The 25,375-nt window shown below is 50.2% G+C and overlaps 1 protein-coding gene across 2 annotated transcripts in view; it reads left to right on the forward strand.

Moving 5' to 3' along the window:
• The window catches only part of PHF2 (PHD finger protein 2), a 53,164-nt gene that overhangs the window by 12,061 nt on the left and 15,728 nt on the right, over positions 1-25,375 (forward strand). For both annotated transcript variants that reach the window (XM_040076041.2, XM_040076042.2), the window contains exons 2-8: positions 11,578-11,663; positions 17,359-17,473; positions 19,719-19,879; positions 20,404-20,545; positions 22,886-23,072; positions 23,623-23,785; positions 24,625-24,712. In XM_040076041.2, coding sequence (XP_039931975.1) covers positions 11,578-11,663; positions 17,359-17,473; positions 19,719-19,879; positions 20,404-20,545; positions 22,886-23,072; positions 23,623-23,785; positions 24,625-24,712 — 942 coding nt within the window. The remainder of the gene's footprint in view (positions 1-11,577; positions 11,664-17,358; positions 17,474-19,718; positions 19,880-20,403; positions 20,546-22,885; positions 23,073-23,622; positions 23,786-24,624; positions 24,713-25,375) is intronic.

Consider the following 25,375-nt stretch of genomic DNA (forward strand, 5'->3'; position numbering starts at 1 on the left):
AAGGATGTTTTGTGGAGCACTTTTAAGGGTTGTCTTGTGGAGCACATCCTGCATGGGCTGGAAGGATTCAGTCAGGGAAGGTTTTCCCTTTGAGAAGAGCAAGGCTGAGCTCTGATCTTGTGTTGATAGTCACAAGCAGTGGAACAGTGAACACTTCATGTCGTGTTTGTGAAAAAACAAGAAAAGTATCTGGAGAAAAAGAGGAAATTTATGGCTTCCCATAGAATCCCAGAATCCTAGAATCATTTGGGTTGGAAGGGACCCTAAGCCTCACCTTGCTGCAGCCTTCTGCCGGGTGCATTGATGCGCAGATGCGTGAATCAGCTGAAGAAAAGAGCACTAAATCAGCACAGCACTGCAATCCCCCCTGCTCACTCACTGCTGGTGGCACTGGGTGGCACTGGGTATTTTATTTGAGCTGTTCCTGCTCCTCTGCAGTTGAAAATTGTGGGTGATTAAGGAGTATGTTGGGGATTCCCTGTCAGTTACCAGGTGGAGCAAATCCTTACGAGTCCGTGCAGGACACCACTTCACTTCATGCAACCCAGTGCCCAGTCTGAATGCCTGATCCCAGGACGCTCGTGTGGTTATTTCCATCCGGGCTTTCCTTCTGAACGCGCGGGTTCTCCTTGTTTCCCTCTGCCCAGGGTGTTTCCCGTCGTTCCCACGCTCACATGCCGGAGCAGTGTCAAAGGACGAGGTGCACCGTCTCCAGCGGCTGCTCTCAGCAGCGGGGCAGTGCTGAGCTCTCCTGGGCTGGCACCGGCACCAGTGACGGTGGAGGAGAGCCGGCTGCAGGGTGGCAGAGCACAGCGTGCGTGTGCACGAACGGAGCCAGTTTGCATCTCGAAATAGGAATAAAATGCGATAAAGCTGGAATTAGGTCATTTGAAAATTGATGTTAATCTTTTGAAAGTGTATTTGAAGTGCTGAAATGAAATAAAGGCACAAGAGTGGGTTATGTTTCTCAACAACAGAGTCAAGAATGGTTTGGAGGTTCTGTTAATAATTTATCATTTTTTAATTGTGTGGTTGTTGGGTTTAATATAGTAAGTTCTTTTTAAATATGATGGTGAAAATAATTCCTGTTCCTTCTCCCTCCTTGTTGTACTGTTGGCTCATGTTGGAGCCTCCCCTGTGGGCGTTGCAGTTGGTTCAGAGCGTTTGCCATGCAAAACAGAGCATGAAAGGTAGCATTGGGGTACTATCAGGATTGCCCTGTGTTTCTATATTTATATATATCTATAAAGAATACATGAACACGGTCCTGTGACTGAAAAGGACAACCAACCATCCATCAGTATTGTTAGTGAGATCTGAGCATGCTTATGCAAATTACAGTGATAAGGTACCTCAGATTTAAACATAAGTTATATAAATGGTTATATAAAGGGGTGTCACAATTAAAGCAAATCAAGCACACGCAGTACCCAGGTTTGTGTTAATGTGTATAAACCCATACATGGATGTATAAGTACACAGGCAGAAGTGCTTGTTGCTGTACAAAGTTAATGATGCCTGGGCTTTGCTGCTGTTTAGCTTGTTTGCCTTTGGCTGTCCTTTAGTCACAGACACACAGTGCTCACCTGCAGCCTGCTCCTGCTCTCCGTGGATGTCACACACAGGGTGAGCAGATCCTTGGTGCGGTCAGGAGGGGCCAGGAGGAACATGAGACTCAAGGGAGTGGTGTTGCTCCAAGCATTGTGGCTTTTGGAGGACAAGTCACAAAATCAAAAATCCCAGAGGGATCCAGGTTGCAGGTGTGAGTGTGTAACAGGCCAGGGTCACAGGAGGTTGGAGAGCTGGGGGTCCTGCACAGCTGATATCACAGCTGTGGTTTTTATCTGCGGTAATGTTCCTGTTGGAGGGAGAAATGCAAGGGCAGGGCAAGGCTGCAGTGAGTTTGTAAGGGTTTTATACAGTGGCTGATCTCCTGGTGTGTACGTGCTCATTTTAAAAGGTAATTCCTAGAACTGCAGCGGGAAAGACAGAAGGGATATGTTTTAGCAAGCAGTGCTTGGTAAACATGGGTTTGTATTGCAGCACAGCTGATCCTGGCTCCTGCTCCTCAGGGCTTGGGTTTAGCCCAGCTTTTGGGGTTCCTTCTGCTGTGGGGCTCTCCTGGGAAGGTGGCCACCCTGCTTGGCCCGTTGTGGGGTGCCATTCCTGAGAGAGATGTTTTAGTCTTCAAATCCTTGGGCCAGCAAAGGAAGGCTGAGGTCCAATCCAGTCGCATTTGCAGTGCTGACTGCTGCCACACTGGGCTGGTGGCTGTCAGGGCTCCCTGGGACCAGTCTGCCATGGGAGTTGGCTCTGTTGGTCGGTGGGGTCTGAATATGTCCTGGCTGGAGGGCTGGCAGTGTCCACCCTCCTCATCCTTCCTGGATGTGTTATATTGAGCCTTGAAATGGAGACCTCGTTCTGTAGGGTCTCAAGGACCTGAGCGGTGAGCCCTGGCTGATTTGGGGGGTTCTGACTTCCAGCTTTGAGCAACAGATTTGTTGCTGGCGTGCACGGGTTCTAGTTAGGCCACATAACAGTGTGATGCTGGCAAAGACTCGGGCTGTGCAGTAGGTGCAGGTTGCTGCCTTCTAGACACTTCATTTATTTCTGTTTGGTTCATTTCTTTTTTCCAAGGTGGGTGATATTTCCTTTATACGATGTCACCAGTTGGTTTTTGCTGAGGAGCAAAGGGCACATGCTAATAGGAGATATTTTTGTAAAGTAGTTTGACCTGTGCTTGGGCAGAAGGCGCCCTGTGAGTGAAAGCGCAGGAAGGCTGGATTGCAGCACTTTCCTGTGGAGGATGATTTGTGCTGGGTTTGTGCAGGGCTGGTCTGACAGTGGGCTGTTCCCTCCTGGAGCTCCTCGAGGAGCAGTGACATGAGGTGACACTGCGTGAGGAAGAGGCGCTGAGACACCGATATCACAGAATTCTATTGACCATACAATAATTCAAGGATTATTTTGCCTGAGACAATTCTCCTTCCTACTCCCTTCTGCACTGGGCAGAGTACAGCCTGTGGTTTCTAAAATGGTCATGTAAATCAGTCCATTCCTGGGATCTTCTGCTTGCTGTTAGGCTTGCCTTGGTGCACGTGAGAGAACGTACTCCATCAGTGCATCCCTCAGTGATGTACAGCAGACAAACAAGGATTTATTTCATCAACCCAGCACTAATTCCGCAGGGAAGTTCTGCAGTATGTTTGGAGATGGAAGAGGAGGTTTTTAGGGATCTGGAGAGTTTCCTGTGCGGACTGTGCAGTGCTGTGTGGGTCCGTGGCTGGAGGGGCGGCTGTGTCGGCCCAGGCTGGGGAGATGAGCTGTGCGCAGGGCCCTGCACTGCACCTGGCTGTGGCTGTCCTGCCCCTCGCTGCCTTTGTTTGTGAGCTCTGCAGGGTGCAGTGTGTGTGCTCAGGTGTCTGTTTGAAGCCGTGTGGCAGCAGAGCAGAGCTCGCTGATGGTGTCACAGCCCTGCCGCTCTGCGCTGCTGGGCTGACACCTGCACGCCGGCCGGAGATGAAACAGAAACCCTGCACAGAGAGCAGAAGAGGACTGCTGAAAGGAGTGGGAGAGAGGAAGAGAGCAGCAGGGACAAGACGTGTGCAGAGCAGTTCAGTTTTCACACCTGCAGCCCGTTGGCTCAGCCGTGGGCCGGAGCTGCTCCGCGCTTTGGGCAGCGCTGGGTGCTCTGGGTGCTCTGGAGGGTCTGCACGCTGCTGCTGCTTCATCACCTTCCCCTGCTCCCAGGTCGGACCAGCCCTGCAGTTGCAGGATGGCCACCCAGCCTGGAAAAGGTTTTGGATGTGGCCAGGTTCCTCTGTGGACCGGTGCCACTTCTTTCAGTGGAGTTGCACAAGAAAGAAATGAAACCTAAGAGAATGACTTTGAGAGGAGGGTTATTTTTGTTCTGTTTGTCTAATGGACTTCTTGACCTTTTGGGTTTAATTTGGGCTTGGCAGTTTTTTCCTTCAGTTTTGTTTTAGTGCCGCTTTTTACCACTCTCTTTCTCTGGTCCCCTCCCTCTTGGCTGATTTCCCATCTGCTTTTGGGAAACGCAGTGATGAGAAGGAGGAGAACAAACATCAAGGCAGCTGTAATCACACAGGGCTGAGCAGCTTCTCTGCTGAACAGCCTGAGCCTGGTCCTCAGCAGCAGCAGCACCGTGGCACGGTGGTGGCTCCACAGATGTCCTGTGCCCAGCTCAGGTCCTTCACCTGGCAGAGGACGGGGCTGGCGCTGCCAGGGGAGGGGGAAAGAGGCATCTTGCTGTGCAAAAGATGGCAGGAGGCGTTCTCCCCAGTCAGTGCTGGAGGTGTTCACCCCTTCAAGGTGTTGCCTCTGAGGTCATGGAGATGACAGGCATTGCAGTCAGCTGGAATCGTGTGATTGATTGTTGGGGTCAGTCTCTAAGTCTTTAATTATTTTAAATTATATGGCAGCAAGACTGAATAGAATTTGAGTTGACATAAAATAATTAGGGGGAAAAGAATCTCATCCAGCACTTTTCAGCCACGTGTGTTTCATGAGAGTCACCTGCCGGCAGCAGGGATCAGGAGAGCTGGGCTTCACTCCTGAGGCAGGCTGTATTTCCTTGCTCTGTACATTCCCACACTGAGAAGAGGTTGTTGGAAAACATAATTTCTTCTAAACTAAGCAGTAATTCTCCTTCAAATTATATCTTAATAGAAAAGAGAACATTTTGGGCAGTCTCTGATTTAGGCACACTGCATTTTAAATCTGTCCTAATTATAGTGCTCATCGCTTAACATTCGTTTAATGAAGATCCTCATTTATAAGGACAAGGTTGGCAAATAGGAATTAATGCCATTATAACCTGTGAGTCTCCCAAAGGAAACAAATCAAAAGCTCTGTGAAGTCACTGAAGCCTTATTATTTATAGCCAGGCGAAGCACAGAGTCCCCAGCCGTACCTGTGAGGATGTGGCTCAGGGGCCTGCAGCAGACGGGGTTTGGAAAGGACAGTGCCCTGCCGTGCTCCAGCTGGGGCACAGCTGCCCTTGCGGAGCCCCCAGTCCAAGGCTCCCCTCTTGCCAGTGCACCTTGGATTTGTTTTGGTCTCAATTTCTGATTCAAGACCAGACCTCCTCTCACCAGCCCCAGAAATAACCATAGTGGTTCCCCAAGGCCCAGAAATAAGGGTGGAAGGAAGACATCACAGTTGTCTCGGTGGATCTGGAGTGCTGTGCTGGGTGCAGGTCTCTGCTGCTGCCATTTCGTCTCGTGCTGATGTCAGAGCTGCTTGGTTCGAAGCAGCACTGTCAGATTGTCCTCACAGGTGTTGATCTCAACACACACAGGAGCTGGATGGTTCCAGTGGCTCCTTAAAAACCCGGGTCATCCTGAAGAGCGTCTCACCGGTGGAACTCGAGTGATGGCAGTGAGAGTTGTGTACCAGCCTGGGAGCCCCTAGGGCAGAACAGACTGGCACAGGCCCCTGCAACCCTCACAAATATCTCCTTCCTTACTAGAGGCTCCAGGTCTCTGGTGGCCGGAGGGAACGGCTGGAGCTGAGCCAGGGAGGGTTAGGGTGGAGATCAGGGAAAGGTTCTTTCACCAGAGCGTGCTGGGCACTGCCCAGGCTCCCCAGGGAATGGGTACGGCCCCGAGACTGCTCCAGGAGCGTTTGGACAGCTCTGCCAGGGATGCCCAGGCTGGGATTGCTGGGGGGTCTGGGCAGGGACAGGAGCTGGGCTGGGTGACCCCTGTGGGTGCTTTGAGCTGAGGATATTCCATGATTTTATATCCTCTAAAAGCTCTCTCTATGGGCAGCACAGCCCAGCTCCTGCTCAGAGCTGGGCATTTCAAAGCACTGAGTGTTTGTCCATTTTTACAGCACAGCCTCGAGGCCATGGGGCAGGTGTGGGTGGTGCTGCCTGCAGGGGGAAACTGAGTCAAAGCTGAGCTCATTTCCTGGGATGAAAAGCAGTGCGAGCAATCTGATGAGCAGTGAGGATTCTCCCTGTGCCGCATTCAGGTGTTGCTGAAGCTATTGGCTCCTTGAGGCACTGAGCAGATGCTGTTCAGTTTGCAAAAGGAGCCCTTTCCCCTTTCCCTTTCCCCTTCCCTTTCCCTTTCCCTCCCCCTTTCCCTTTCCCTCCCCCTTTCCCTCCACATTTGTGCTTCTGTGAGCAAATGAGAGGTGATGTGAAACCCTGGCTGTCCAGTACAGCTTGAGTTGTCTCTCATTTAAGCCTTAATTCAAGATGTCCATGCAGGGGACCCTCACCCCTGTGCCCACACCAGCACATGGGTTCCTTCTGCTGTCCTGGGTCTCGTGCTGTCACACCAGCGTGTGTTCCTGGTCTCCTGAATGACTCCTGAGCTCTCTGCTTGGCTTTAACCCTAGCTGACAGCAGGCTGCAGCTCTCCAAAATCTGTTTCGTGAAAACATGTGGCTGATTAGATGAGACAAATCCTTCTGCTTAGGAAAAGGCTTGTCTGTTTGCTCTGGAGACCCTGGAGAGCGCACAGGGGAGAGCCCTGGTCAGAGCTCACCCTGTGAAACCACCAGGAGAGCAGCCCAGGAGACATGAACCCATGGAACAGCTTGTTTCCTTGCTCTCAGAACAGCCTCCCCCTTCCCCCTTTCCTGTATTTCATTAACTTCTCTTGTGCTCAGTGTTGGCTGCTGCATTTCTGGGTGCTGGGATGGACACCTAACATTGGCCTGGCACAAAACGTGAGGCGTGAGCCTCTCCACCGCTGCCAGTCCTGCTTTGCTTTGGCCAGGCGCTGGAGGCTCCTGGAACGGGACAAAGGATGCCCAGGTGTGCTCAGAGGTGACACCCTGTTGTCAGTGACACACCCAGGGACAGGGGTGAGCTCTGGTGGTCACTGATGGTGACCTGGAAAGGGCTGGGAACTCTTCTTCTGCTCCGTGGGACTTTGGTGATTTGTCCTCATGCGTTGGGGTGGGGAAGGGAAGGGATGTTAGCCTATTTTTTCTTTGGCTCTATTTCTGTTTTCCTAGATTTGATTTTCTTCCCCATCTAAGAGTATTTTTCTTGTTTATTTTATATTTTTTATATTTTCTTCTGGTTGATACTGGGGGTGACATGGTTTTGATAGAAGAGTTATGCGGGTTAATTTTTCTTCTGAAGCTACTTAAAATGTCACCTCCCTGCAGATGACAACCCAAGGTTGCCAGAAACATTCATGCTATAAAACCAGTTTAATCCACGCACCTTTTATTAGTGTTGCCTGCGTAACAAAAAAAATCATTGTTAACTTTATCAGAATATTGAAACTTGAACATCTCTTCACTGTGAATACAGAAGCAGTTCCATTCTAAAGTGGCAAAGGGCAGAGTTTCTAACAAAAATATAATTTGTAGCCTCTGACTGCAAGAGCTTCTAATGTGCTAATTCTCCTTTAAGTCCGTGTAACGTGGGTAAGATATCAGCTTAAACAGCTGCAATATCAAAGCCTTCACTTGTCATGATTATTTTTTTTCCCTACAACATTTTTGGTAAAACTCAAATACATTTTTAATAATATTTCCCTTTTATCTCATTATCAAATTAGTTTTACGCTGCCTCGACATGAGATAAATCACTTAATGACCATTTAAAAATCAACCATTAGGTTGGTTAAAATTCTTCCAGCAAGATTCCTGGATGCAGGATAATTAATCTCTTAGGCCATCTCTGCTGTGTTTGGGCAGGAGGGGTTTTTGAGCTGAGGGGTGGTGGTGGCTGCTGCTCCAGCGTCCCACGTCCCTGCCCGGCTCACGGATGCATCCCCAGTCCTGCTGGCAGCCCCTCAGGCATTAACAGCCATGGCACAGCCACTGAGGGGCTTTGTGGGGTGTCTGGGAAGGTTTTTCTCTCACTAAAGCATTGTCCAGCCCTGGCACAGCTGCCCAGGGCAGGGCTGGAGTCCCCATCCCTGGAGAGATTTCACAGCCCTGTGGATGTGGCACTTGGGGACACGGGACAGTGGTGGCCTTGGCAGTGCTAGGGAATGGCTGGACTTAATGGTCTTTGAGGGCTTTTCCAGCCTAAACAATTCTATGGCTCTGGGATTCTGTCCTTCACCAAACAAATATTTTTTCCTTCTAACCCAACAGTGCTACTGGGAGCTTTTCCCAGTTCTTCCCTGACAATGGTAACACACCCAGATCCCACACTGACACTGCTGTGGGGCCACTGTGGGATCCTCCTGAGCACCCTGCCTGGATCATAATCATAGATCCTGGATCCTGAGCACAGATCCTGGTTCCTGAGCACCGTGCCTGGATCCTGAGCCTGGATCCTGAGTACCCTGCCTGGATCATTAACACAGATCCTGGATCTTGAGCACCTTGCCTGGATCCTGAGCACAGATCCTGGATCCTAAGCACCCTGCCTGGACCCCAGGCACATCACCTGTGATCAAGCAGTGGCTGTGGTCCTGTGCCAGCTGTGTTTAGACCCATCTGATCATTTTCATATGCTTGGTTTTGGTCTTTTTGATATTTGTTTCTCCTGGGCAAATGGGGCTGAGAATAAAATCTGGAGGGACCAAAGCAGAGCGTTCTCATGGGAGAAAGCAGTAGATACAAACCACAGGGTGCCATTTGTGCTGCAGTTCAGGGGCTGAGGGGGAGAACGGCACTGTTCAGTCACTGTACATGACTTCAGCTGGAGAAATGCTTTGATTCTGTTTTATCGGTGATTAACCACCCTGAGAAAAAACACATTAGTAAATTGGCTAGGAGACGCTTCAGGACTGGGCCCTGGCTTCTAGCACAGCTGGCAGTGCCCTGCTGCTTTTTATCCCCAGGTGGAAATGCTCAGACCAGCCCACGGCTCAGTCACGGCCCCCTGAGACCCAAATCTTGCTCTGCAAACCCAAGCCAGGCACTGGGAAAACCTTGTTCCTCTGCTGGCAGGAATGGTTGCTTGGGGCAGTCTGGCTTTACTCTTGGTGGGAATTTGGTTTCCTGTGCCTGTACCCGTGTGGAAGCCACCAGCAGTGCTGCGGTGGCGGTGCCCGGGGAGCCCAGCTCCGCGCCTGAGGGGAGCAGCACAGCCTGGAGCGGGTTGATGTTTGGCTCCTGGTCTCCCGAGGCAGTTCAGCCAGGGGATCCCTTGGACAGTGCACACTCCCAGTTCCCCACACGGAGGGAAAGCAGCAGCTGTGAGTGGCCAAGCCGTATTCAAAGCCGTGCTGCAGTTGGAAAAGTTGAGTGTGTCTTGTGGGGCCCGCTGGAGTTTGAGGTCAGTTATTTTTACTCCTCTGCCTTGTTCTCTCAGATGTTTGACTCTCTCAGAACAATGGCTCCCACCACGCTGCAGCCATCGCCCCGGCCACAGCTGCTCCAGCCTCCTCCCATCCCGTGCCAAGGGTCTCAGATCCTTACTTTAGCTAAATATAGACTTTTCAAGCTCTTGGAGAGAGCCTAATCCATACCTTTACTGAGCTTAGCCAGCTGAATCCAGTGGCATAAGCAGCTGACACAGCTTTGTGGGTAGAGGAATCCTCTACGTTCTCTTACACTGGCTCTAATCAACCAGGGTCTGTTTGAATTTTCTACTGATTAATCTGGTACTTTTTCTACTAATTTTTCTGGTATTTTCTACCAACGTGATGTTTTTCTCTACATATGTAAAGGATTCTGAGGACTGCGTTGTTGTGGTGGTGATTTTTCCTGTCAGCAAACTTCAGTTTTGTGCTCTGGCTTCCCAGGGACACACAATAATTTTGTATTTTTTCAAGTAACTGTTTAATGAAAAAAAATCAGCCAAACGAGTGGTTGCTTTGACACAGTTCCAAAATATTGATTTCTGTTCCCAGTCCTGGTTCACAGAGATGAGAGTGTCTCTGGCTTTGGTTGCAGAGCTTCTCTCACCCCGGGCTCTTTGTTTTGAAGGGAGCTGGCTCCCGCGTTGACAGCTGCAGCAAACCCTCCGGGGTTTCCGGCAGGATCTTGTTTTGACACAACGTTTACAATGGTAACAAAAAGGATGCGTTTCTGTATCTTAGCTAGCTTGGCCTGTCCCAGCGTGGCAGCGGCCTGAGCGCCCAGCAGCAGGTGTGTCTGTGGTTTGCGAGGTGACGTGCTCCGCGGTGTGCCGGGGGTCGGCGGGGTTCAGCCCCTCCTCTGGGGCTCACCGTGCCTTCACCAGCTGCTCCCCTGCCCAGGTGTGCTCGTGTCGGCTCTCGGACACCTGCACACCCCGCCCAGGGCACCCGGGGCTGCTCCCGAGGGCGGGAGGGCGCAGGGTTGTGCGCTGTCCCTCCCGCGGCAGCACCCGCCTCCTGGCCCCTGCCTCGGGGCCAGCGCCAGGCGCTGCTGCTGTGTCCATCTGAAGCCGTTCCTGGACTCTCTGGTGTCCTGCAGAGCTCGAGGGGAGCCAGAATGACCTGAGGGGTTCTCTGAAGTGTCTGGGGGAACAGGCTCATGCTGCTGCCTGGCCTTTGGGGTGGAGCTGCTCTCCTCTGCTCTGCTTCCTCCGGGCAGGAACAGGAGCACCAGACTCTGCACTCCTGCTCCCAGCAGTGCCCAGCGCTGCTGCGCAATGCCAGGGGCAGAATGTGGCCTTGTGCATGGAAGGGGCACTGCAGGACCCCTTGTCCCTGGCAGAACAGCAGTGTTGGTGTTCTCTGTGAGCTGAGGAGCACTGAGGGGTGATCTGTGTTCATACGAAGCACTGAGAGGTGATCTGTGCTCATCAGGGCACTGAGGGGTGATCTGTGTTCATACAAAGCACTGAGAGGTGATCTGTGCTCATACACAGCACTGAGAGGTGATCTGTGCTCCCTGAGGGCACTGAGAGGTGATCTGGGCTCATACACAGCACTGAGGGGTGATCTGTGCTCATCAGGGCGCTGAGAGGTGATCTGTGCTCATACACAGCACTGAGGGGTGATCTGTGCTCCCTTAGGACCAGGGAGATTCAGGAGTTGAAGCAGGAGTTGAAGCCCAGGAGAACCCTGGTGTGATCCAGCCTTGCTCGTGCTGGAGCTGGAGGTGTCTGTGATGCCTCTCTGGGTGATCTTGCCCAGCCAAGCTCCCACGGATCCCCGCTCCGGGGATGGATCCCACTTCACCCCGCTGAACCCTTTCTCTGCGTGGTGCCCTGCAGCCCGTGCTCCCACGGGATTCCCAGGGCTGCAGGTGCTGCTGCTGTGCCCCATCCAGAGCCACCTGGGTGACGCCCTGGCACAGCCAGCCGTGCTGAGCTCTCTGCTTCACCTCCTCACCCTCCTGCCGTGCAGCAGAGGCGGCACCTGCGCAAGTGCTGCTCCCGGTCCCCTTGCCAAGATCCCTCTGGGACTTCACAGCTGCCCACACATATTTTGTGAAGATGTGTTTTGTTAATCAGCTTACGTGGGATGGTGCTGGGGGAGCTCTGTGTAGGAGCAAAATAGTCTCCTTGGAAAAAAAAAAACACTTTCTGGGGGACTCTGCCACATTTTCATGGAATTCCACAGTGGGCTGCTGGGTGGGCTTCTGGCTGGCAGCTTTTGGAGCAAGGCCTCAGGAACGTGCTACAGAAACCCGGTGCGTGGCACAGGGCTGGGCTGGGCATGGTCGGGCTAATGGCAGCTCTGCCTTCTTGTGTTCCAGCTGTGTCGGCGTGGAAGAGGAAGAGGCACCAGATATTGACATCTATCACTGTCCAAACTGTGAGAAAACCCACGGGAAGTCCACCTGTAAGTAGCCCTGTGTAGCCAGGATGGGGGGCTTGATCTGCTGGAGCTTTTCATTTGGGTCATGGCACGCCCCAGAATCGTGTGCCATAAATGCTGGAATTCAAACCAGAGGGTGAGGAAAGATGTCAGCGGGAGGAACTGCGGGTTGGATCACGGAGCTGGGGCGGCAGCCTCAGGCACGTGTGTGAGCTCATGCAGGCACTTACCTGGATCTGCCGTCCAGGGCCCACAAAAACCGAGCGTCCTGCCTTGCAGGAACCCTGCCCACCCAGTAATGCGGGCCAGAAAAACCCTATGGAGGCAGCCAAGCACTAGGAGAGGGAGTTTGGGAACCTACACGGTGTTTTCTGTCTACAGAGGAGAAGAGGAAGAAACAGTTTGTTGTGCTTGGCCTGGATATAGAATTGCAGCGATTTCAGTGTCAGTCAAAATGGTAGGATACACCGAGGGTGCCAAGTCTTGCAGTTCTTCCACAGGAAAAGGGTTCTCCTGAGCAAAAGTGACAGTTGATCTCAGTGGGAGTTTTGTCTGGGAAGGAATCGTGGGATGTGTTTGCTCTGGTCAGAATAATTCACAAATTCTTTCTATTATACAATGGAAAAAAAAAAGAATAAAAGAAACCAATCCCTCTGAAAGATGAAATGCTTTGCTTGAAAACCAGCTATTACAAATAAGCAACAGTGCTAGGGATGATCCTGCTGCTCTGCAACCTCAGGGCATCCTGCAGAGGAAGAGCACTGCACTCATCTGCCGGAGCTGAGGGAGTCCTGATGACCTTTTATTTAGCGTGAAATAAGGGACGACTGCAAAGTGACTCCTGTTGGGTTAAAATTCAGAATGTTTAACCCAAGCAATTAGTTCCATATTGCCTTTATTGTTAAAGTTTTTTTAAAAATTCTAGCGGGAATGGGGTGGAGTCTGAAGTATTCGTTTTGTGGGCAAAAAATAGAATTGTATTTCCACTGAGATTTTTAAAAAATCAAATGTGAACTGGTAACCTGCAGCTGTTTCTGTCTCCCAGAGGGTCTAACTGAGAAGCTGGCAAAATCCCCATTTGGGGGCTGGTTCTGAAAGACTTAACAAAATCAGTGTGTCTCTACAAAATGTTCTGGTTTGAAAGGATCAGCCCTTCTAATGTTTTGTTTTCCTGGCTACACAAATAACCACCGATCATTTTGAAGGGAAGGATTTGGGATTGGAGGTTGGGTGACTGCAGACACTCCCAGAGTGTTCCTAACCCAGGAGGGAAGAGCAGCACAGGATCTCCAGCCTCTGAGAGTGTCAGTGCACAGCATTGAGACGGGTCTGATGCTCGGATTTCTTTCACTTTTTTTATTAAATTATAAGTGACGAAAGGCACCTGCTTTTCAGTGCAAGGGGAAAAACCCAGACAGAAGCAGCAAAAGCCTATAATCAGGAATTGAGTATCAATTCCATAAAAACTGGGCTGCGTCATCCTAGAATTCAAGGCATGGCAGTTTTGATACAAAGATTACAAGTTTAAGATACCAGTTGTGAGGAGGGGAGTTGAATTGACAGCAACATTCTGATGATTTTTACAAGGTTTCTGTCTATCCAGTTATTTTTATCCAAATAAAATCCCAGTGATGTGTCCCAGGGCATACAGCCCAGCAGAAAGTGCTGCTGGAGCTCAGCTCCACTCCCACCATGGCAGGGACACCTTCCACTATCCCAGGCTGCTCCCAGCCCAGTGTCCAGCCTGGCCTTGGGCACTGCCAGGGATCCAGGGGCAGCCACAGCTGCTCTGGGCACCCTGTGCCAGGGCCTCAGCACCTCCCAGGGAACAATTCCTGATTCCCCATCTCCCACCCATCCCTGCCCTCTGGCAGTGGAAGCCATTCCCTGTGTCCTGTCCCTCCATCCCTTGTCCCCAGCCCCTCTCCAGCTCTCCTGGAGCCCCTTCAGGCCCTGCCAGGGGCTCTGAGCTCTCCCCGGAGCTTCTCCTCTCCAGGTGAGGACCCCCAGCTCTGCCAGCCTGGCTCCAGAGGGGCTCCAGGCCTGGGAACAGCTCCAGGGACTCCTCTGGATCACTCCAGCAGCTCCAGGTCTTTCTGAGGTGGCAGCCCACAGACGTGGGGCAGCTCTGCAGGTGGGGTCTCAGGAGGTGTCCCTTGACCCTCTTCCCTCTGAGGATGCAGCGTGGTGGGAACAGAGACCAGCATCCATCCTGTAGGACAGCAAGGACACTTCCTTTTCTCCCTTTGGATACAGCATGAGCAGTTCAATCACACACAGCACCAGTCATCGAAGAAGGGAAGTGCAAATATTTTATTTAAACGTGTATTTTTGCTGTCCTTACCTCGAGTTTTGGTGACGAGGTCACAGGCTGCACAGGAGTTTTCCCCACTGATGTGTAGCATGGTGGATCCTGTGGGAAAAGGAGGCTGTTCTGCTGTAGCCTGTCCTTGCAGGGCACACCAGGCCAGGGGAGTTAAAATCTGGCTGAAGTGAAGGAGGGAGCGGCTTGGCTTGGCTTGGCTTGGCTGGTGAATTCCATCTGCTGGGATCTGCATGGAGGATGTCCTGCTGCAGGGCTGGGAGAGCGCTTCCTTTGCTTCTTCACTGCTCCGGAGTCTGTTCAGACCCGTTATCCAGCACTATCAGCTCTGCAATAAAGGAGTAGGAGTTGTTCCAGTGCCAGTAGTTCGCTGGTAGGATTTAATTATTGTGAGATTAGCAAAGGGAAACACAGACACCAATTGTCTGTTATGCAACTTGTCTGGATTTAAAAATATACGTGTATTTCTGGAGCTCGCCTTCTACCAGATATGTTTTCCAGATGTCAAATTTAAAAATCATTTTCCTCTCCTTACATTTTTCCACATTACCACTGTGGTGAGTGGCTGCTCTCAGAAGATTGCTTCCTGTCACATGGCATTTTAAGCCATTCCTGTTTAATGAAATGTGTAGGGACTTCTCTTTGGGAAAAATCATCCATATTCATCCAACATTTCCTGACATCATTTCAATAAAATGTGAGGGCTTCATTTGGGCAGGCTTGGCTCATTTTCATAACAGTCTGAAATGCTGGGTTTGATTGCTGCCTCGTTTGCAGCAGTGAAAATCAGGAGAAATCCTCTGGAATCAGTGGAGTTACAGAGCTGCAAGTGAGCCAAAGGCTGTGGCTGGCTTCGAGTCCACACAACCTTAGGTGCTGATCAGTGAGAGCCCGCAGGGTGCTCCTGGGTTTCCCTTCTCGAGGGAAGCACCCTGGTCATGGCTGGAGCAAGCTGGGCTGGAAACCCCCTTCTGACTCAGTCATTTAGGTCGGAAAAAACTCCAGGATCACCGAGACCAGCCTGTGACTGACCAGCAGCTTGTCCAGACCAGAGCACTGAGTGCCATGTCCAGTTGTTCCATGAACACTTCCAGGGATGGGGGCTCCATCCTCTCCCTGAGCAGCCCTGGCCCATGCCTGCCCACCCTTTCATTCTTCCCGAGTGTTCTACACAAATAGGTTTGAAATAACACATGTATACCTGTCAATTTCTCATTTTGAGATACAGTTTTTGTAAAAATGTAAAGAAACCCCTTTTTCCAGTGTTGGACTTCCCAGAGGTTAAATTTAGATCAGAAAGATCTGCAGAAAAAGAAATCTGTGATAAATTACAAGGAAGTAGCTTTTCTGGCCAACGCTGGGATCTGTTGTGCATGGGAATGAGCCTTTGGTCCTCACTGTGGAGTTCATGGCAGAGATAAAATACAGAAAGGGTGTCTGGAGATGGCCAAGGGTCGAGTGTTTGATACAGTGTGATGGACTCCAGCTGCTGCCCAGGAGACAGCTCCTCCTGGGGAAAGCTCCGGGGCAAGGAATCCAGGCTGCCTCTGCAGGAGGGCTGGTGGGAGAACTGGATGGACAGGTTCATGGGAAGGGTGGCTGGGGAGTTTCAAGGGAGAACTGGATGGGGAGGTTTTTGGGAGAGGTGCATGGGGAGGAGGTTCCTGGGAGAGGTGGATGGAGAGGTTCCTGGGAGAGGTGGATGGAGAGGTTCCTGGGAGAGGTGCATGGGGAGGTTCCTGGGAGAGGTGGACACCTTCCAGAGCGCAGTAACCCCTTGGTGCCAGGGCAGAGCTCTCCCTGGAGGTTTTGGGAGAGCTGCAGTGGATCTGTCCCTTCAGCTCTGCTCTGTCACTTTCCTTTCCCCACGCCCCGTGCTATCTGGGGTGTAATAGAGGAAGGTGCTTAGAGGATAAGCTCTTTAATTTTCCTGTGTCAAGTGACACCTCTCTCCCTGGGACTGGCACTCAGAGTGCCAGTGCAAGCAGCGCACTCGTGTGTGGATTCACATGTGCTGAGGGGGAGGAGGCCGAGGCTGGGGAGGGAGGGAGAGGAGGAAGCTTTGGCATTCAAACCAGGCTTGTTTCCTTTGTTACCAGGAGCATTGAATTAATACACTAAGCCTGAGAGTCATTAAGATAAAGAACTAGCAGCTTTAATGAATATCTCCAGCTAGGCTGGAGCCTGCATGGAACTAATAAACCCAACATGCTTGGTGCAAAACCTGGGATGGACTCGCTGGGAGATCTTTCCTTGAGTTATTCAAGGGCTGTGTTTGGGAAAGCAAAATTTGGTTTTTTCCAAATCTCATGTGTTGTATCTCTAGCCTCCAGATTCCTTTCCAAATGGAAAAGTGTGTGGATCTGTGTATGTGCAGAGCGAGGAGTGGGCGCCATCCGTGAGGGGTCTGCTGCCTTCCCTCACTGCTTTGATAAGAGGTCTGGACTTGGGCTGAAATACTGAGTTTCATGGTGTAAAACAAGGGCGGAGAAAGAAAGTATGTGACATATGAAAATTCTATTAACAGAGGCTTTCTATGGTGCAAATGTGGAAAACTCAGTTTCCTACCCAAGTGAGTTTCTCTGGACACACTCTGGAAGCAGGAACAGCTGAGGGAGGTAGTGCTGACTCAGGGGAAAAGCAGGACTAGTTTTTCTTGCTTTGTGTGAACCAGCTGTCAGAAGCTGACACCTGAAACCTGACTGGCTCACGTCTGCTCGTTCCTGCTGGCCCTTTGTCCCTGATGGACTGTCCTGTGCATCCATCCCTCACTGGGAGCAGTCAAGGGGCTTCAATCTGTCATCAGCTCCAGTCTGAGCCATAATAAATCCCCTTCCCTGCACTTCCGGCAACTCCTTTTCCTTTTCCTTTTCCTTTTCCTTTTCCTTTTCCTTTTCCTTTTCCTTTTCCTTTTCCTTTTCCCTTTCCCTGCTGTGTGCAGGGCACACTCAAATCCCCTCAAACTTGGTGTCAAATCCAGCACTTCTGGCCAGAGCTTTGTTCTGAGGTGACTCCTGACGAATGCACACCTGCAGATCCGTCCTGCAGCCTGTCCAAGGGGCTTTCTGGGGTTTTCTGGCGAGGATGAGGAGCAGTGTGAGAGCCCGGGGTGTCCGGAGCCGGTGTTTGTGTGAGGCTGCAGGCACTGCAGCTCAGCAATTACCCAACTGCTGCCCTCTGCTCCAAAGTGCTCCCTGCTCGCTCCGTAATGGACCTTCAGCTGCACCACAATTGTCTAATGGGGCATTGAGAGCAATATTAAAATCTGCGGGGCAGCGTGGCGGGGGCTCCCTCCGCTCTGCTCGTGTGGGAAATTAAATGAAGATTTGTCCTTCCTGCCAATGTCTTAAGAATTACCTTCAACTTCACATAGCTGTCCAAATCATTCTTTTCCAGTGAAAAAGAAAAGGAATTGGCATAAGCATGATACGGGGCAGACAACGGAGGTCAAGCCTGTACAGAACGGGAGCCAAGTGTTCATAAAGGAGCTTCGGAGTCGGACGTTCCCCAGGTGGGTTTTGGTGTGGATGGCTGCAGGGATGGGCTGTGCTGGAAGCGTGGCAGAGTGGGGGTGATTAAACCAGGGCTGTTTGGCTGCAGAGGTCCCGGGCTCTTCCCTTTTCCCTGTTTGTGCAGCTGTACTCAGATCTCCTCTCAGCTGAGCCCAGTGCCTGTGGGTTTCCATGGGAGCTGGACTTTGGGAAGGCAAGGATCGTGGAATCATGGAGCGATTTGGGTGGAAGGGACCTTAAAGCCCATCCAGTGCCACCCCTGCCATGGGCAGGGACACCTCCCACTGTCCCAGGTTTCCCAAGGGACACTGCCAGGGATCCAGGGGCAGCCACAGCTACTCTGGGCACCTGTGCCAGGGCCTCACACCCTGCCAGGGAGTGATTCCTTCCAAACATCCAATCTAAATCTCTCCTAGTTTAAAACTCTTCCCCCTTGTCCTATCACTGTCTGCCTCTGCAGAAACTCATTCTTGCTGCTTTTCATAAGCCCCCTTTAGGCTCTGAAATTTGCTCTGAGATCTCCCCAGAGCCTTCTCCTCTCCAGGCTGAGCCAGGGTGTTTTTGGCCCCTAGAACATCCTCTTGCATAAGAAACTAACCCACTTATTGCACAGAATCCTCCAGTTCTCCAAATCCCAATGACTCTGCTGGAGTCTCCCCATCTTGGGCAGAACAAAGGCTGGCTCAGTGGCTGGGTGACAAAGGCTCCCTCACTGGCTAATGAATGGTGCCAATTATTAGGTGACACGTCCCACATGTTAGCAGCCTGCTCCACAGCCCTTTGCCAGAGTGATCGTTTTCTTTTGGCTCTTTAATGTAGGCTGTAGCCAAATAAACCCTTAATTATTAATAACTAATTATTTTAGAAGAATCCTTGGAGGCTGGCAAAGCAAACACAGAACTTCTTCCTTTTTATGGAGAGTTTAATTTTACATTTAATTTAAGATACTAGTCTTAGGCTGCTTAAAGAAGAAAATGAAAATCATTCTGGGCAGTGTCTTGCAGCTGTTACAGATGTGTTTTGCTGAGCTCAGGATCCAGCATTTTTACTTGCCTGGCTATTTCCATTGGGACCTGCAAGGTTTTTTATCTTTGCTGTTTATCTTTTTTTCTTTTTTTGTAATTTGTAATTTGACAGGTTGCACAGCTCATTTTAAAAAAGATTTATGGCCCAGGCAGACTGATTTCAGTAACCTCGGGTGGCCTCTGAGACTGCAGTCACACACACAGTATCTCTGAGTCACTCCAACTCTGTTATAAATAATACAGCCCCCCAGTTTTGCTCTTTGTTACTCATTAACGTGTGCATAAGAAAATCCTGCTGCCAGATGAAATCTCCTGAGACAGGGGGGTCTGTAGCACAAAGAAATGCCTGCAAGATCCGGGGCTCGGACACGAAGCCTTGTGGAGGAGTTTTCTCCTCCAAAGCAGAAGAATGGGATGTGCAGATGTGACAGAGCAGGCGCCAGCTCCCGAGGGGACAGCGGGCTCCGGCCAGGAGCAGCGCTGGCAGGGAATGACAAACCCAGTGAGGGCTTGGAAGGGCCTCAGGTCAAAAACAAAACCCTGAAGAGAGCAAAAAAGACAAAAATGTAATTCGTGTCATTCTGTTCTAGAATGTTTAATACCGAAATAGCACTGGAGTAGCAAGAGTAGCAATAACAATTAAATTGATTATTCCCCCGAGGGTGGGAGGCCCTGGCACAGGGTGCCCAGAGCAGCTGTGGCTGTCCCTGGATCCCTGGCAGTGCCCAAGGCCAGGCTGGACAGGGCTGGGAGCAGCCTGGGACAGTGGGAGGTGTCCCTGCCACTTTAAAATGATCTGCAGAACGTTTCCTGAGCGCATTATTTGACTGCTTTACAATGATTTGCAAAGCATTTCTAGGGCCATTTGTTTGAGATTGGGTAATGTTTTTAATCTCACCTACTTCAGAGTGAAACTTTTGACACCAATTCCTTTAACATCGATCGCTGGTAGCTCGGCTGATCCCACAGCTGAGGAGAATGGTCTTTTGCTATCAGCTGTTACTTTAGGACTTCCCAGCAGCTGGAGCATGAGGCTCGAGCATTGGTGTTGCGTGATTTTATTGTGCCCCTCGTGCTTTGCGATAAATGGGGTTTGGCTCGTGGACCCAATCTGCCTGTAATTCCTTTTTCCCAGTGTTTTCCTTTCAGCAGTGGAACGCAGAACATCCCAAACGCAGCACGGAGCCCCTCACCCCCGACCCTCTGCTTGCTTTTGCAGTGCTGAGGACATAGTGGTGAAAGTGCCAGGCAGCCAGCTGACAGCGGAGTATTTGGAGGAGAAGGGCTTTGCAGAGCCCATCCTGGTGCCCAAGAAGGACGGGCTGGGCCTGGCTGTGCCTGCCCCCACCTTCTACGTCAGCGACGTGGAGAACTACGTCGGTGAGTGCTGGCATTGCACTGCTTGGGGATGGAGTTACTGTCACCAGGGCTTGGCCCTGACTCACAGAAGAACTGGCTGTACGGAGAACTGTAAAATGTGTGGTGAGGTATTGCCTGTGCCGTGAGCTGCGCTGGGGCAGCGTTTGTTGTGCCGTGGGAGGTTGTAGCTAGCAATGAAGTCACTCTCGTTCTGTGTGGCAGCTCGGCAGTGAGGCTGAGCCAGGCTGCACTGCTCTCCACGGCCCTGCACAAGCAGTAACAGCCAAAGCAGTGTCAGGGAATGGTTTTCCCGGGGACATGGCTACAAAAGCACCATTTGATGGGTGTTTATGGGTGTGCAGGTCCTTCATGCATGTGTGTGTCTGAGGGTACAGACAGAAGCAGCAGGGAGGATCCAAGGGCTGAGAGGGTCAGAAAATCAGGAGATTGAGATGTTTCTGGGCAGGTTAACTCACCCCCAAGCACAGCAAAGGGGCAAGGCAGGCTGTCCATCAAGCTCTCCTCTCCCCTGGATTCATGTGCAGGGCCGGAGCGGAGTGTGGATGTCACTGATGTCACCAAACAGAAAGACTGCAAGATGAAGCTCAAGGAATTTGTGGATTACTACTACAGCACAAACAGGAAAAGGGTCTTAAATGTCACAAACCTGGAGTTCTCTGACACCAGGTAAGGGTCCAGCCTGCTGCACAGTAATTGCTAGAGATTTATTTTGATTTATGCTTTTTATTTAATTTATTATTTTGTACATAACATCTTTCTATACAATAACATAGCTGTGTACCATACTACAGTACCCTGTGTGTTTATTTTTGATTTATATTAATGTTGCTTACATCAAATTATATATAAATTATAATTTTAAATTACCGAATCCCACATTGTGTCTGGGATACGTGGCTGGGTTCAGCCTCTGCCTTCCCCAGTGTTTTTCCTCCTTACGGAAAGTTGATCAGCAACTTCTGGTTGCTCGACTTTAGATGTAGGGTAAATATCTCTGGGTGTCCTTTGAAGAGAATAACTTTGGAGTTTTTACCATCCTGTAACCCTACAGTGAGTGTTCTAGTTGTGGTTTCAGTGCTTTTGCCAGGTAACCTGGGATCTGTCTGACAGCAGCTCAGGCTCAGGGTGATGTTGACTTCCCAGGGGCAGGCTAGGCGTGGTGGTGCAGGGCAGAGGGATCAGGGGTTGGGAAGGAATTCCTCCCTGGGAGGGTGTGAGGCCCTGGCACAGGGTGCCCAGAGCAGCTGTGGCTGCCCCTGGATCCCTGGCAGTGCCCCAGCCCAGGCTGGACACTGGGGCTTGGAGCAGCCTAGGACAGGGGAAGGTGTCCCTGGCCAGGAGGAGATAGGAATGAGATGATCTCTAAGGTCCCCTCCAGCCCAAACCACCCAGTGGTTCCATGATTAGCTGATGCTGAGACACTGCCTGGAGTTATTGTCTCTGGGGCTGTGCTCCATAGCTGAGCACTGCTTTCCTTCCTGCAGTGGGCAGGGGCATCGCTGAGATGCTGAGCACCAAAAGCTGTGCAGGTTATTTTCACAGGCCCTGAATCCTTTGGGGTAGCTGCTGCTTCCAACAGGGAAGCACCAGGAAAAGGAAAAGATCCTTTTACACACAAACACACTGCACAGACGATGAGGAGTGTCAGCAGGAAACCAAAGGATGGTTGTTTTGGGGAGCATTCTGCTTCAGCACAAAGCTGAATAAAGAGGGCTGTGGCCAATGAGAAGCTCGATTTTCCCAGGCATTCCCCTGATCCCTGTAGCTGGGATTTGTGGCTCACCCCCATCGCTGCACAGAGCAGCTCTGCTCACCGCAGGGTTGAGACCACCGGGATCCTCAGCAGAGATTTTTTCAGCTTTCTGCCATTATCCCCAAATAATGGGATGTCTTTTTTCCTGGAGGACTGCTGGAGCTGTCGTTCATACTCTGCTAATCGAGACATTAATAGCAAATATTTTATTTCTTAGCATAGACAGTGACAGTTTAATTGAATGCACAGCTCCATCTCCCCTGCCATGGAAATGGAGTTATTGTCATCAGGGCTTGACACTGAGCACAAATGACACGTGGGAGAATTCAGTATTGGTTTGAAGTGCAGATACTCTTGCTGATGTGGTAGAGTGTCTAGCAGTGAAGCTTCACCTCCTGCAAATTTTGGACTATTTAAATCTAAAATTTAGCACGTTCTAGGATGAAACACTCAATATCTGGTTGTCATGCCTCTGCATTGCCTTAGCTGTGACGATAGTATATGTTCTGTATTTGACAAAAACATAGTATATGAATTATATAAATAAATAAATAGGAGCATACGTTCAATGTGAATGAAGATAATTTGTATAAATTTAGGTATATATCCAGTAAGAGTATGTTCTTAATGTACATAAATAGATTCATTCATATAAATTATAGAAATATATATTATACACCTTATATTTTAAATATATTCACATTATCAACCCAAAAGAGACTTTTTCCTTCTCCTGAGCTTTTAATATAATTTAGTCAATCTAAATAAGATTGCTGATTTTCAGCATCAGATCAAGAGTTATTTGTCCGTAAGCATTAATGTTATTGTGATCTGGATTATTAATCTTAAGCCTGAGTGTCCGATTTTCAGGGTTTGCCAGGGGTTTCTGTCCAAGTGCACACATCTCACTTTCTGTTCTGGAGGGGCTGGGAACGTGGCTGTGGTCACAGCGCTCTTGGTGCCTGAGCCTGCGGAGCAGGGGCTGGAAAACTGCAGCCAGCGCATATTTGCCCATAGATGATACTGCTGAAAGAAGACAAAGGGTTGTTCTTAAGTCATCACACTTAAAAATCCTTAAATCTCTGTCTGTAAACGGTTTTCCCTAATTTTCTGAATGAAGAGCAGTTCCACTGCCACAAGAGGAGCTGCTCCAGTTTGCCATGCAAGTATTTGTCACAGTGGTTTCTTGCTGTAGCAGGGTGCTGGTGCTGTGTTTTAAAAGCTGCCTGTCTGTTCTGCACTCTCTCTGTAAGGATGTCCAGCTTTGTAGAGCCTCCTGATATCGTTAAGAAGCTGTCCTGGGTGGAAAATTATTGGCCTGACGATGCTCTGCTGGCTAAACCCAAAGTGACCAAGTACTGCCTGATCTGCGTGAAGGACAGCTACACTGACTTCCACATAGACTCTGGGGGGGCTTCTGCCTGGTACCACGTGCTGAAGGTGAGGGGGGCTGGATTTCGGGTGTAGCTAGCAACAAACTCGATTTTATACACAAAGGCCATCGTAGAATTCGCTCCAAAACTCAGCTCTCAGGTTTTGTCCTCCTGCTGTATCTGAGCTTTAACTGCTCTAAGTGAGTGCACTCCCAGAGGTGCCAGCGTCTCCTGAGTGAGGAAGCACTTGGAGCATGGAAGTCCTCTGTGTATTTCCTCTCTATTAGGATGTAAAAATTTGTTTAGCTCCTTCTGCACACACATCACCCTAGGCCTTAAAGATAGCTCGTCCTGTTTTTGCAGTGTGACGGAACCTGGCGCTGTAAACCTTTTGTACCATCACTCCCACAAGTCTCAGCAGATGTGGTCAGCTGTGATTTAATTATTTCAGCCCTTCTGTACAAAGCTGAGTAATTAATTTTAGTTAAATACTACCAATATACACAATGTTACATGTGAATTTAGATAAATATTTGTGTGTCTGTGTGTGTGTGCATGTCAGCGCAGCGTTGTTTGATTTGGCTGCTCATTTTGTTAATTTTGTATTTCTAATTCAGGGAGAAAAGATCTTTTATCTCATCAAACCAGCCTCTGCAAATATTTCTCTGTATGAACGCTGGCAGTCAGCAGCAAATCACAGCGAGATGTTTTTTGCAGACCAAGTAGATAAATGCTACAAATGCACGGTTAAACAAGGCCAGACCCTCTTCATCCCCTCAGGTGAGCAGCTGGGACAGGAGGGCTTTCCTCATCCTCCAGAGCAGCAAAATCCAGCGGGGTGGGATCTGACAACTTCCTCTGACAAAATATGGAGTCTAATTCTCAGCAGAGGTTTTATTTGATGTGCTTACAAACAAAACAAATCAGAATTTTTGCTGCTGGGTATTAATATTTTAACAGCCTTTTAAATGTTGAACTAGCAGGGAGAGTGTTCCACTCACCACTAGCTGGGTTGTAGTAACTCATGAGTTCTCTTTCTGTGTCCACCTTGTCATTGGTGCTTGTTGACATCTAACAGACAATTTACATTGGATGAATTTGCATTCTGACCATGACACCCCCAAATCCTTGTCACCGACAATAATCCCCCGTGACACTCAGGAACTACAGGTCACTGTGTGTGAGGAGATTCTTGCACCGAATCTTTACACACTTGAGTTTTACCTTGGGTGCAAGAAGTGGAAAGTAGGTGTTTCCCTTATGACCATCTGTGGAGCAGATGGTGGAACAAACACAGAGCAATTTATAGAGATTCGCTAAATTGAGTTGATTTTTGTATGAAAATACACGTTTGGAAAACACCTGATTCTGGCACTGTGATAAAGCACATGTCAGGGGCTGTTTCAGGTCTTTGTGGAGGCAGGAAAGCAGCTGCCATTACACAGCAAAACAAAGAAGGGGCCAGAGGCAGCTCTGTCCAAAGTGTGTGTGGTTCTGGGGCTGGGCTCTGTGGGTGGCTGTGGAGTGAGGTCTCAGTGAAGTGTAGATGTCCTTTGGGATTGAAGTCTGTGCTGATGGCCTTCGAGTTCTTGGCTTGAGGACTCTTCTCTCTCTTTTAGGTTGGATTTATGCAACTCTAACGCCAGTAGACTGCCTGGCCTTTGCAGGACATTTTCTGCACAGTCTAAGCGTGGAAATGCAGATGAGGTGATCTGTCTTTGAATTCTAAAGTTATGTAGAGGCTCATTTTTTAATGAATCAGTAGTAATGGGTCACTGACAGTAATGCTGGCGTTGCCCTTGGGCAGTTTTGGCTGGTGCACCCACCTTTACCCCTCTGACCGTGTTCCCTCAGGCTGAGTTTCCCTGAGCTGTTCTTACCCCTGCTGGCAGTGCAGGGGAGGCTGCCTGAGTGCCTGGATTGATGTGGCCGCATCCTGAAGGCAGAACTGTTTCACACTGCCTGGAGTTTTACCCTGGTACCTGCCGCTCGCCGCTGGATCTGTGCCCACCTGCTCAGCTGGGCTCTGTGCCCAGAGTGAGACAATGCAAGCGGTTCTTTGCTGATTCTGGGCAAATAATGCCCCAAACCCACCATACATCTGTATCTCAGTGTTTTACCAGTGCTGTCGTGTTCTGCTTTGGGCCTGAGGCCAGCCTATGTGGCAGCAGGACAGAGAGGGACCCCACTGCAGAGGGACCCTGGCACCCATGTGACGTGCCCGTGTGACATGCTCGTGTGACACGCTCGTGTGACATTCTTGCGTGACACACTCGTGTGACATTCTTGCGTGACACACTCGTGTGATATGCTCGTGTGACACACCCGTGTGACACTCTCGTGTGGCTCACTCGAGCTGTGCCATGCTCA

Source organism: Hirundo rustica, chromosome 12 (assembly GCF_015227805.2).
Source record: "Hirundo rustica isolate bHirRus1 chromosome 12, bHirRus1.pri.v3, whole genome shotgun sequence".
Classification (NCBI taxonomy): domain Eukaryota; kingdom Metazoa; phylum Chordata; class Aves; order Passeriformes; family Hirundinidae; genus Hirundo; species Hirundo rustica.